This window comes from Heloderma suspectum, chromosome 4, assembly GCF_057233095.1.
Source record: "Heloderma suspectum isolate Gila_16-S chromosome 4, 16-S_ref, whole genome shotgun sequence".
NCBI lineage: Eukaryota > Metazoa > Chordata > Lepidosauria > Squamata > Helodermatidae > Heloderma > Heloderma suspectum.
In genome coordinates, this window is record NC_139461.1 from 224,704,549 (window position 1) to 224,718,134 (window position 13,586).

The 13,586-nt window shown below is 42.9% G+C and overlaps 1 protein-coding gene across 1 annotated transcript in view; it reads left to right on the forward strand.

Moving 5' to 3' along the window:
- The first annotated feature begins 7,587 nt into the window (after nt 1-7,587).
- LOC146348129 (maestro heat-like repeat-containing protein family member 7) overlaps nt 7,588-13,586 on the forward strand; it is a 41,289-nt gene continuing 35,290 nt past the window's right edge. Inside the window, exons 1-2 of the mRNA XM_084852411.1 lie at nt 7,588-7,675; nt 9,345-10,630. Coding sequence (XP_084708537.1) covers nt 9,379-10,630 — 1,252 coding nt within the window. The 5' untranslated portion in view covers nt 7,588-7,675; nt 9,345-9,378. The remainder of the gene's footprint in view (nt 7,676-9,344; nt 10,631-13,586) is intronic.

Here is a 13,586-nt window from a genome sequence, read left to right on the forward strand (position 1 = left end):
AACACAAACTACAACAAAAACAAGCCTTCCACTTATCCTACATCAACCAGCACATTAAATAAGCATATGAGACTGCTGTAGGAATTTATCATCTAACTCATTTTCTCTTATGACATATTAAATTATTGGTCTACAAACTTTGTAAATTTCGCCTTGATTGTTTGGGGGATTATTATTATTATTATTATTATTATTATTGTTTGGGGGATTATTAGCCTGACCCGTTTCATTATTTCCCATAATAATCCTAGCAGCAATTCTTGTTCTTAAGGTTCTGGACATAATTTCTAATGTTCCACACTTCAACGTGTGGTTAACATATATGGAATTGTTTCATACTGTTCTACTGGTATGACATGATTTGTGCAATGTAAAAGAAATATTAATAGTTTCATAGGTGAACAAAGGTGAAAATTTTCAAAACTTTCTTTGCAATCTTACACCAAAGTCTTTGAGCAATCGTACACCGTCATATTTTCATGTAAATGAATTTATTTATTATTTATCTAAAACATTCTTGGCCGCCTTTCAAAGCAGAAGCCCTCCCAAGGTGGCTTACAGCAATAAAATACATAAAAACAGTTCAAATATTAAAAGTAATACAAACAATAAAAGCCAACAATAAAACCAGCAAGTGAAAAGTTGCCCAGAAGGTTTAACATAATCACATTTAATTTCAGGAAAGGAACCTTCTAAACATAATGGGATTAGTTAAAATGAAGTAGAGGGCAAATCAGGTAGTCAAATTTCATGAAGTGTAGAGATTATTTAAAACCATGATAAAAGAAGATGTGATAGAATCACAGACTGAGACTGCAATCATATGCACACTGAGCTAGAAATAAGGTAGGGATGGTTAGGATTGCGCTGCAAAAAAAGGCAAGTCCAAGAAGATGCCAGCAAATCCAGGAAGTTATAAAAGGCAGGATGGTGTCCTTTAAAAAGTAGTGTTGCCCAAATGAGGAAAGTAAAAAGGGGCACAAACACTGGCAAAACAAATATAATGCAATAATAAGGCAAGCAAAAAAATAATGTGAACAGCATATTGCTAAAGACATTTATTTAGCTTGCATTGTTTTTAAAATATGGCATAGAGGAAGCCATCCAGTGCCTAAGACAGAAAGACAAGAAGGAAATATCTAGTCAGGCAGTCCCATTTTACCGTAACTATATCCTATAGCTACAGTCTTCTGCAATCTGAGAAAATCTCTAAGCTGTTATGCCTTATCAGATAACTAAAAAGCACACATAAAGTATCTGGCTGATCAGGTTGTGAAAACTGTACATTGTGCAAGTAACAATGAAGCAAGCTTTCAAAAAGAATCACGAGCAAAGAGGACAAATGAGAGGCATCCACGGAAAAGGTTTAGAACCCAAAAGATAATGCTGAGCCTTTACAAAGTCCTTGAGAGGCAAGCAGCAAGCCAACTGAAAATAGCAAATGGAGCTACTGAAAATGAGATTCCACTTTGACAAACAGGCTGATATGGGGAGACGTGGCCCTATAGGTATGTGGGTCCCAGGCCATGTAAGGCTTTAACTATTAAAATCAGCACCTCGAATTGGACCCAAACGCATAAAGGTAGCCAGTGCAGCTGATGCAAAGGCTATATATGAACGCATTTACAAATCCATAAGAAGACATTTCGTTGCATTCTACGACAACTGAAATGTCAGAGTTGTACTCTATTTGGGGCTGCCCTTGAGGACATTACAGCAGTCAAGCCTAGACGTTACAAAAGTATACATAAGTGTGGCAAGGCCAGTCATGTTAATCAAAAGGAAAAGAGCTCTCACTCCAACTTCTCACATTTTCTTAACAGCAGTGGGGACAGCTGTGAAATAGATTTCTCTTGGTGCTGAAAGCTGTTGGTTCAAAGGAGTCATTTAGTGTGTTGGGGCTCAGATGCCACCTCTGCCTTGTAGTCAGTGTTTTGGGCAGGATACTTGTCCTTTGCCTCACCGCCCATGGCAGCCATTTTGTGAGGGTGCCAAGGACAGATTCTCAGATTGCCAAATGTGCTGACACCCCAAAAAGATTGCCTGCCCCTTTTCTAGACCTTGGGAGCGTCCCTCCTTCACCTCTACCTGATCTGGATTCAATTTTCATTTGTTCAGTCTCATCCAATCAGCATCTGCCTCACCTCTCCCTCTGATGCAGCAGAGTGTGGTGGCTGCTGAAACAGGAGAGATCAAATGGCAGTTAGTTCTAGCCAAGCTGATGGAGGCGGCTTTGCAGTGTCGCATATCCCTCTGAGCAGGGTAGCAAGGTAAGCAGCGGGGCAGAGTGAAGAGGTAGGAAGCTCACAGGTGGATAGGCAGCGGGGAGGAATCGGGTTAAAATCTGAGCCAGAGAAAAACTAGGGGATCCTTCCCCAATGTGGTGCATTCCAGATGTTTTGGACTACAACTCCCATCACTCCAAGCCAACAGTCAGAGGTCTTGGGAGTTGTGATATAAAACATCTGGAAGGCAATACGTTGGGGAAAGCTGAACTAGAGGGTTGCAATGCATGCCTTGCATTTGATGCTAACATTATGATTTGCCCAAGTTAGCATTCCAAGCCAACTCTGGGAACCTTTTTTGCCTGAAGAGCAGGGTAAAACCACTTTAAATAAATACAGACTGAAAGCTTTTCTACTTGAGGCTGTTAATCACTTTATCTACTTTCCGTTTTGTTGCAGAATTGAGAACTGAGCTGTACAAAAAGGACTTTTCTTTTCATGGTTTTCTGCTATATAACTCTATGTGGCGCTGTGCTATAGCATAATGATGCAATTACATAAACAGGAAATAAGCTTTCTTTCGCTTTCACAAATATTTTATTTTCCCCGCTCTAAAATAAAAAGTGGGAGGAAAGTGCTTTTAAAAAACAGAAGCGAAACTGGAGGGTCACCACATTGTCTAAAGAACCTGTAAACAACCATGAGTAAGCAATGATGGGCACACAATAAATGCCTCTTGTAAAAAAGTTTGAAACTACAAACTGAACTACAAGGGACAGAACAGCTGTGAGAAGCAGGGGAACTGATAGCCGGCAGTGCAGTGTGTTATCATGGGAGCTTCATTGTGCCACCCAGGCAACACTGAGCAGGACTCCATTAATGCGGAGAACTAAATATGTCCTCATATTGTATACTAGGAACAGATATGGGATTCTAAAGTTATCACATATTGAAAGAAAGTTATTTATTTTTATGAAGTCGTTTAAATGTCAACTGTTTCAGCTGAGGCATATGATATGGGCATGCCCTCTGGTGGCTTCCTTTTGGTTGGAAGTTACTGCCCGCATATATTTTGTTCTTGAAAAATCTGTGATAATTGCTCATACGTTTTAAAGTATATTCCTGTGATGTGGGGGCTAACAGATGGACAGAAATAGTGGATTTTGAGAGCCCTAACAGTTATAAAAAACAAACAAACCCTTATACTCCAATCCTGGAAGGATCCACCACCTATTATTATTCAGTGGACTGAAGATTTTACTGGTCTTGCTGCATTTGAATGCATATCTTACAGTCATCAATTTTATTTAGACATATAGTCTGCTTATATTAATACATATATTTGAAACAGAAGTGTCAAAAAAATTAATCAAAGGTATTGTAAACAGCTATTGCAACTGGAAATGCTTGTTATTTTTGTTTTTCTTATGTTCTTGCTATCGGTATTGTTGTCTGCAGGTCTTCCCTCCTTTTGTTTGGTTTTGTTATAACTGCAAATAAAATTTAAAAAACAAAACCAACAAAACCTCAAGTGTTTGTTTCAGTTTCAAACTCTCATTCAAGGTCATCATATAATCAGACCATGCTTTGAGCATGCCATGCTAATAGTATTTTTAGTAGTAGGCGGCTCTGAGGAATGTTTGTAACAAACATCTTATAAAATTAATCTGGGATCTATTCCATGTTAAAAGTTTTTAATTGTATCTGTTACCTCCTTGAGGGAAACTGGGCTGTCCGGGAATGTTTTATGCTGATCTGAAAGTGATTTTAAATTTAGCTTAGTCAGCTGTGCCCTGATTTGAGCTCTGTTGGGATTTCCAGTCTTAACAGATGCTTGCAAAAGCATTATAGATCTTTCCCCATTGATTAAAGCTCCATCTTTGTCCATTAGCAAACGAATAAATCTAGAGTTGACTGTATGGCTGAGTCTTGCCAGATTTATTGCCATGCTTGTAAAACCATTGCTTGGGGGGGGGGGAGTAAACCCTTTTCAGTATTCTCTGCTGTTCCTATAGCTTCTACCTGTTTTCTTACATGTCTTAGCTGCCCATAAATCTTGCATGACCCAATTTGTCTGTGCTTTTGCTATGGCAGTTTATCCTGTTTAAAAGTTTCCCTCTTTCTACATGACAGCTCTGTTCTTTAAAATGTAAAAACAAGCTTATGCAAGATCCCCTGATAACTGCTTTACAGATGACCTACAATAAAGCTAGTGTTATAAGGGGTGGGGGTGGAACTGATTGGTTTCAAAGAATGTTCTCAAATCCCAAGTAAATTTATTGACTGAAAATGTCTACTAGTCTGTTACATTTCCAGATTGTCACCCCATCCTTACCTAAACCATTCTGAATAACCCCAGAGACCTATGCATTATCTGACCAGATTAGGAGCTGAAAGAGTCTACTTGTCATTGGGGGTAATTGCAATGGCAGTTCAGTCCAGGAATAACAGTTATGCACAGAGGAGTAGCAAAAGAAATCCTTAGCCCAACAGTGATGCCCTTACCACAAATCATTAGTCCAAATCTAGACATTAACCCTCTAAGAGCGTCAGCAACACCCTCTAGTACTCCCCATCTGTGGATCTGATCTCTCTACTTGCTCGTCCAGGTGCAATTAAAGTCCCTCTCCATTAATCAATTGCCAGAGGCAAACACAAGAAGCTGCTGTGAGAGGCATTAAAAACAAACGAACCTCGGCTTCCAAAAACAGTACTGTTTCCCATAAAGAGGTGCAGTGGATCTCCTTGTGCATGCTTGTCTGTTCTGTTCCATGTGGCCAGGCTGTGATCCTGCAAAGCAAGAGATCACGTGTGTGGTCAGCAGTAACAATGGTCAGAGTGGAGCATCTGGCCCTTACCAACAGAGAGGTGGGCAGAGAGGAGGAGATGGAGGCAGTGATTTATTTATTTTGGTTCTCCACTGAGTTCAGTGGGAGAGATATAACTTATATGCCACTTCTTTTTTTGGCATAACATTAGGGAGCTAGGAGAGGGGTCTGAGGACACCTGGGATTTGGTGCAAGCCTGCTCTTCTCCTAACACAGCCCCACCACACTCCCAACACAGTTCTGCCTGACATTGTGCTGGCATTGGGCCACTGGCAGAAGTGTATCTTGAGATATGCCAGTAGAGGGGACGTCTGCCAAATCCTAAAGCTCTTGAGACCTCCTGGAGCATAGGGATGTTTCCTCAGTACATTCCAAAGACTGATGTGTTTCTTAACAGAATGAGACTGAAGGCTTCGGTCTCTAGCTCCCCATTGCCCTGCTGAGTAGAATCCACCCACGCCAGAAGCACTATGTGGGTCTATGAGCCTATCAACAATCAGAAACACAAACCCCTAAAGACAGGAACCCTCTGTGCAAGGTTAACGTCCGGTGTAAATTCCAGGTTGCTCAGTAGCAATGGATGCTGCATATCCATGTATGTGGTTAACTTCCCTTCCTGTTTCTCCCATGGTGCAGGTGCATTTGGTCTGGCTACTCCTATCTGGCTCAGCCTTGCACTGTTTTCCAGTCTGCAGAGAGGGGGCAGCCAGCTGCAGAGTAGTTTCTCATAGGGATGTGTGCATCTCTATTTGGGGCACCAGATAGCACCCACTGCTCCAGCAAAGCATGTCCTTCTCGTAGGTTTGTAGGCTATCACATCTTGTCCCCTATTCTGGCTGTCAGAGAAAAAGGGAAGCTCCAACAATGTTTGGTTCCTCCTTTAATTGACTCGTCTGTTATTGTTTAAATTGGCACTGGCCAGCCAGTTTCAACTAACGGGCCCTGCAATATCTCTATTTTATTATCTGACTTTGTTTATAAACACATTTTATACCTCTTTCTGGCCCTAACAAGAGCCCTCAAAGTAGTTTACATTTTTTTAAAAAAGCAAAACACCGTAAGTAACAAAAACTAAAACCGGCAATCAAAAGGAGCAGAGTGAAAGCATTCAGTCATATATTAAAAACTATTAAAGGCCACATGGAATAAAAATGTTTTTTTCTGACCACCTAAACACCATCAGGGACAGCACTAGCCTCTCCTCCTTTGGGAGGAAATTCCGTAACTGGGTTGCTGGTTCAGGAAAGGTCCTGCCTCATATTCCCATCAACCAAATTTCTTTGGGTGATGGGGTAGGGCCAAAACCAGGCCCCGGAATATGATCTCCACCTACGAGCAGGTACATATGCAAGGAAGCGACCTTTCAGATATCCTGGCCCTAAGCAGTTTAGGGCTAGCACTTTGAATTGGGCCTGAATTGAGAGCTGCCCTTGGGAAACAATGGAGGCATTCAGGATTTTAGCTAACCGGTGTGTGATGCAGAAAGAATGTGTCCCTCCCACTCGAAAAAAAGATAGCACCAAAGATGGAAGTTCCTGCTTTTTCTAGCTTAGTTCTTATTTTGTGTAAAACTTGTATTTTTAAATTTTTGAACATTTTAAACCTCAAGGTGCAAAGGAATGGCACACAAGGATTCTGCATGCAATTGTGCATTAGATTTGAATTGGAAGAGGATCTGAGGATGCAATTTGAGTAGATTGACCTTTGCTGAAGCCAGAGGGGTGACTTTTGAACATGGGACTTGGAACTAGAAATCCACTTTTAAACTGCAATATAATGGTGCACTACATTGCAGGGGTACTCTGTGAAACTCTCCCTCAGCCACACTCAACCCACCTGCAATACGACTATAACGTGTGTGTGTTTTTAAATTTAAAAATACATTTCCCATACAAAATCAGACTTGAGCTTGAAAGAGTATGGACTCTTCCTGTCCTTGTTAATAACCTGCTGGGGAGGGATAGAACTATGAATAACTGTGGGCTGCATTTGCAGGATAATTTTAGATGCTTACACTCCAAAAGATCATAGTTTTCACGGGAACTAGAACCTATGTTAGAAAAAGCAGAAGTGGAGACGGGCAACAAAATGTTGCAGCGTCGAGTACTGCTGTTCAGGATCTCCGTTCCATTCCGCCTCGATTTTTTGTCTCCATCCCCACACGCTTGATCCTCCGGTTCTATTGGGTTTTCACTGTTTTTCCTTATGTCTTTTTCCCCGTAAAGAAAGACAGCCTCTAACCTTACCTCCTTTAAAATTTACATATATATTCCTAAATGGCCCCGCACATGGAGGATTCTACCGATTGTACTTAGGGACCGGAAGTCTCTCTTCACATATTAAACGCTAGCCCTTTGATCGCTCTGTGGGACCGTCCTCTTAATGTGTCACGTGAGGCTGCCCGGAATGGAGGCTTCTTTCTTATTGGCTGGCTCGTCTAGCGGCGCAAGACGGCGGGAAGAGCGAAGGCGTTGCTCTTTTCCCATTTTCCTTCTCTCTATGGTTCCGGCATCCTGAAAGGAAACAGTTGCTGCGCGTGCGCGGCTGCCGGCTGGTCCTTGCATGCTCCGTGTGACGCTCGCTGGAAGAGCTGGACGGTCGCAGTGCCGCGGTCGAGCATCGGTGAGCTTTGCCGAGGGGAGTCTAGTGAAGTCGAGGGCCCTGCGTGGAAGCCGCTCCAGCGCTTCAGTGGCCCCTCCGTCATGATGCCGGAGCCTCGTGCTTACGGTTTAGGTAGCGGCGCCACTTGGACGCTCTTGCATCTTTACTCGGAAGTAAGCCCTGCTGTCTTCAGTAGGGGCTTACTTCCAAGTAAGTATGCAAAGGATTGTGCCCAAGCTGTCAGTGCTTTCCAGGGGTCCACAAAAATGTCAGGATGCACTACGTGTTAAAAGGAGGCACTAGACCAACCTTCCTCAACCTGGCGCCCTTCAGTTAGGTCACGCTGGCTGGGGATAATGGGAGTTGTGCTCCAACACATCTAGAGGGTGCCAGGCTGGGGAAGGCTACACTAGATGATAGGTAGTAATGCCATTACAGATAGTGTTTGCCTGCTTTATTTGCCCACACTATGTAGTAGCAGTGAATGTGTGTGTGTGTGTGTACACAGAATAGTAGTATTGATCTTATCACTTACTTCCTTATGCATGCAGCAGGAATGAATATTACTTATGAGAAAGGTGTACTCCTTCCCATTGTATTTATCCCAAATAATCGCTGTTCTGTATGAGGAACGTCACATGAAAGCACAGGCTTTTACCAGCTTTCAGGTGCAATTGGCTGAATGTCTGAATATGAGTCAGGATGTTTAATGGCAAATATATTATTTCCTTTTTAATTATTTTGGGGGGTGTTTATTAAGATTCTTTTTTTGAGCTTATCTCTGCAACTACAAATGCAGGCTATTTTCCATCTTCGCTTATATTCTCTGGTCCTGTATCTCATGTCCAGGTTAAAATGTCAATATTTGAGATAGGAAAATGTGGTTCTTGTATCTATGTAGCTGAGATGGAGGTCAGGATAGGATGTAGTAGAAGTAACCAGAAATGGGATTAAGATTGAGGGGGAAATAATTGTTTGGCCAACTATAAGGAGAATATTGTAACATTCCATTCCTCTTTGTCTGTTTCCTCTCCCTCCTCACATATGGTTTAGGAAACTTCTGAGTTTAGGCAAGAAGTGGACTAAGTATTTAAAGTATTTTTATTCTGCTCCTCAGCTAAGAAAAGTTCCTGGATTGGTTTACAATCACTCAGCAAAAAATACAGTCTGTGCTCACAGGCTTACAATCTAAAAAATTGCAGTCTAAGTAGGTACTTGGGTTTCCTTGCATGGCTCTTCAAGTATGGTCTTGTTTCTGTAATTAGTTCATGAAAAACCAATTGTTTGTTGATACTGAGATAACCAGCTTCTTTTCTATACAGGTGTGTACACAAGTAGTGGGGGCAGGGGGGAACCTCTATACCTTCTGTATGAACATTGCACATATGTCCACTTTGCTGCCTATACATGTGTTTAGAAGGTAAAGAAGCAGCTCTTAAATGTCCCTTGAAATAGTCTCAAGAAGCACATTTCCAGTCTATAAACTCTTTCCTAGAAAATCCTCACGGCCTTACCAATTCACAGAATCAGCCGGAGCAGTTCAGCTTCATGTTTATCCAAAGAAGTTGGCCTCAATGCATTCTGTTCTCTTCACTTTGTAGGGATCTCTTTCAGTTGGATGTAGCATAATTTAACTTGTGCACTTATTTCTGTGAAATGAATTCCTTTTAAATTCTCCCTCTACCTGCAGATTTGAAACAGAAGTTTCCTCTCTGTGTGTTGAAATGGATGGAATTCTTAGAACAGGGAAAAGACTACTTCCTGGCTTGCTGAATTCAGTCGCTTGGTGTAAAAAACAACAGCTGTGTTGCAGGTTTTATTGCAATCTTCGTGCAAAACGAAAATTGGTATCCCAGCATTTTCAGTCAATGAATCTGCAGGACAGTATGGCATCACAGGACAGCAAACCTGGGGAAATGACATGTAAAAGTCAGAGACTGATGCTGCTAGCAGGGCTGATTTGTCCTGCCAGCCCTGGCTGCTACCATTATATGCCCTATATGGTCCGAGCAATGGAAAAGCTCGTCAAGGTGATAGATCGAGAAATGCAAGCCATAGGGGGTCAGAAAATGAACATGCCCACATTATGCTCAGCAGAGCTCTGGAAAGCCAGTGGAAGGTGGGAACTGATGGACAAAGAGCTCTTCCGACTGGCAGACAGGCACCGCCAAGAATACTGTCTAGGACCTACCCATGAAGAGGCCGTCACTGACCTAGTAGCTTCTCTAGGTTGCTTGTCCTACAAACAGCTTCCTCTCTTGCTGTACCAGGTAACCAGAAAATTTCGAGATGAGCCAAAACCATGTTTTGGGTTGCTGCGTGGCCGGGAATTCTACATGAAGGATATGTACACCTTTGATGCCTCCAAGGAGGCTGCCCTCCAGACCTATGCTATTGTGTGCAAGGCATACTGCAATATATTCAGTAGCTTGGGTCTTCAGTTTGTGAAAGTCCAAGCAGCTGCAGGAAGCATTGGGGGCACAATGTCACATGAATTCCAACTCCCCGCTAACATTGGTGAGGACCAGTTGATGATGTGTGTGAACTGTGACTTCTCAGCCAATGTGGAAACAATAAACCCAGATGAGATGCATTGCCCAGTTTGCAGAGGAAAACTAGTTAAGCGCAAAGGAATTGAAGTTGGCCATACGTTCTTCTTGGGTACCAAATACTCCTCTGTTTTTAATACTATGTTCCACACTTCTCAGAACAAGCCTGTTCCAGCTGAAATGGGCTGCTACGGGCTGGGTGTGACTCGGATCCTTGCGGCCTCCATTGAGGTGCTTTCTACAGAGGATGCCATTCGTTGGCCAAACCTCATTGCACCTTATCACATCTGCCTTATTCCCCCAAAGAGAGGCAGCAAGGAGGAGAAAGGAGCAGTGCTCCTGGAGGATTTATATTACTCTGTTGCTGAAGCAGTCCCAAAGCTTGAAGAGGAGATGGTGCTGGATGACCGGACCCAGCTCACTATTGGTAAAAGGTTAAAAGATGCTAAGAAACTTGGGTACCCCTACGTTATAATAGGTGGGAAGAAGGTTTTGGATGAGCCTTCTCTGTTTGAAGTACAGAATCAAAATACTGGTGAAATACTCTTCCTTACCAAAGAAGCCATTATTGACTTGCTAAATAAAGTGCAAACTCCCTAAATAACTGGGTATTCCACTTTTGAATTGTAAGGTATTAATGCATTCTTTTGTTGTATTAAACACATGGTTATGGGGACACATGGGACTGTTGATTTATATTTTCTAATCCACAGATTGAAAGGAAGGCAGCTATGGTGTGCTCTCCCATCCCAAAGCCTAACATGCATGGGCTTGCCCATTGATTTCAATGTCTGGGACACCTCTCTGTACAGTGCAGAGGCTCCCCACCACTGAATTCAGCAGAAAGGTGCAATTGCACTTGCATCCTGCTTGTGGGCTCCCCATAGGCATCTAGTTGACCACTGTGGCAACAGGATGCTGGACTAAATAGGCCTTTGGTCTGATCCAGCACTACTCGTCTTGGGTTCTTATTAACAGGCCAGCCTTTAGTTACACAAAATAGTAAAAGTTTTCTACCTGACAGTTCTTGGGGGAAGATGGGATGAAGCTGAAGGTGATTAGGATTAAAAACAAATATGCAATAAAATGTTTACCAGCATAGCTTTGCTCATAGGAAGCAATCCCATATTCTGTTATGGAGCTGTTGGTGTCTGACCCAAATTCGGAGCACAAAAGATGAAAGAGCAATGTTTTGTCAAGTTTCTCTTAGGTGTGTGATGCCTTTGTATGTGGGATTCAGGACTTAACTGGATCCACCCCATCTGATCTGCTGCTGCATAAATTCAGAGACGGAGGTTTGGCGGCATTGCTCAGTTGCGTACTAGTGGTGGGCCTTAATTATATTATCTGGAAACTGCCTGAAATTATTTGAGATGATTTATTAATTACATTTCTATACTGCCCCATAGCCAAATATATCAAATCAATGTTTGAGTTTTTTATTTTTTAAAAAGAAAACCCACACCTTTTTAAGCTGAGTGTATCCTAAAACTGTGTGCTGATTTAAAGCCACTTTTCCACTTCTGGCTGTAGAGCCAGCTTTCTAGGTATCAGTGATTGTGAAACACATTCTAAACAAAATCAAGGGACATGGCTTAATAGTAAGGATGGACGAAAGTCCCTTACCTGGTCCCGCAGCTTGCTTCGTGGTGGGGGGGAGGTGCTCTGTTTCTCCCCCTGAAATTCTTGGCGGGGGGGGAGGTGCCCCGCCCCTCCCGGCCGAAATTCAGGCCGGGGTGGAGGAGCCCCATCCCTCCCCGCCGAAATTCTGGCCGGGGGAAAGCGCCCCGTCTCCCCGGCCACGAAATAAAAAAGTTATGAAAAAAAAAAAACGTGATAGGCTACGTAACGATTTACGTAGCCTATCACGGCTGACTTTGAAAATCTAGCAGTGATAGGCTACGTAAATCGTTACATAGCCTATCACGTTTTGTTTTTGTTTTTTTTACTGGGAAATGGTGGCGGCCAGTCGGAAGCCTGGCTGCCGCCCCCGCCAAAACGTTGCTGGGACCCGCCGCTGAGAGGGACATTTGACAGAGGTAACTCCCATCCTGGGGGTGGGGGGAAGAATTTCCCCACCAATTTCGGAGGGCCGAATGCGTTGGCATTTGGCCTCCCAGAGATTCGTGGAGAAATTCTCCGCCATCCCTACTTAATAGTAAATTCCATCAGCTGTTGGTATGTAACCCTGACACCTAATTGCCAGCAGCTGTTTCTCTGCTCTCAGAACATGTACTGTAATCTGCATATATTCATAAGCACTTCAATTCATTAAACTATGTACAATTGTTTTGAGTATCAATTTATTTAAAATATGTCCTTCCCCCTTCCATGACTTACCTTTTCCTGTTGTAAGTGTTGGCTGTGGCTAAGAAAATTATTAGGAAGTGTGGAACCTCTCTTTGAGACTCGACTCTGCAGTAGACTCTTCAGGTGATCTTAGGCAAGCCACTCACTCACAGCCTCAGTCCTCTAACTACAGTATGGGGATATTGACCTACCTTACTGGGTTGGCTTGTAAGGACTGCTTACAACAAGGTAACAACCTTGTCTGAATGTAGTGCTAAACTAGTCTTATGTGAACCAGCCTTGGGTTCTTGCATTCCCACCTTCTCTCTCCTCTGGTGCAACTCTGGAGCCGGGAATTTGAAGCTTTTGCTTCCATTTTTAACTAACCATGGTTACTCGCTATGTCTGACCCCAGACAAACTGTAGTCTTAACTGTGCTTGGGGGAACAAGTCCACTTCATGCCATCATTTATGATCCTAGCTTGTTTTCCCTAAAGTATAGATTAACCACAGTTTCAGGTTCAGATATGATGATAAACCACAGTTAATTGAAAATGGAAGCCAGGTCTCCCGATTTTATTTCAGCCATGTTGGAGGAGAAGAGGGGGGAGCGCGTGAGCCCGAGGTTTGTGCATGTAACACTTAAACATAGTTTGACATTACATCCAAAGCAGATCAATGTTTGGAATGCTTTGTATCATCTGAGGTACTATGTAAAGACGTAACTATGTTCCTGTATTTAGCCGTGCTGTTGCTGTAGTTACGTCACCATTCTCCCCTCTGCCCCTTCTGGCCAAGGTTTCTCATACAGAAAAAAAAATCTTCCTGATTGTTTCTTGAGAATAAGAGCATCCTCACAGTAGCTAGTTGTTGTGTGGCATTTAGCTTCAGCCTCCCTGTTGCTTTGGACAGCATCATGGCTAGCAAGTCATGCGAAGCTCAAAACAACTTCAGACTGGTCTCTTGGGGTACTTCCAGGTGCTGGTTTCTCTAGTGCTTTTGCACAGAAGCTGGCATGCTGGCAGGCTGGGCATGGATCTCTGTGCATCCATGCTAGGTTTGCAGTCCTGTGCCCGCTTACTTTGTGAGCAAGA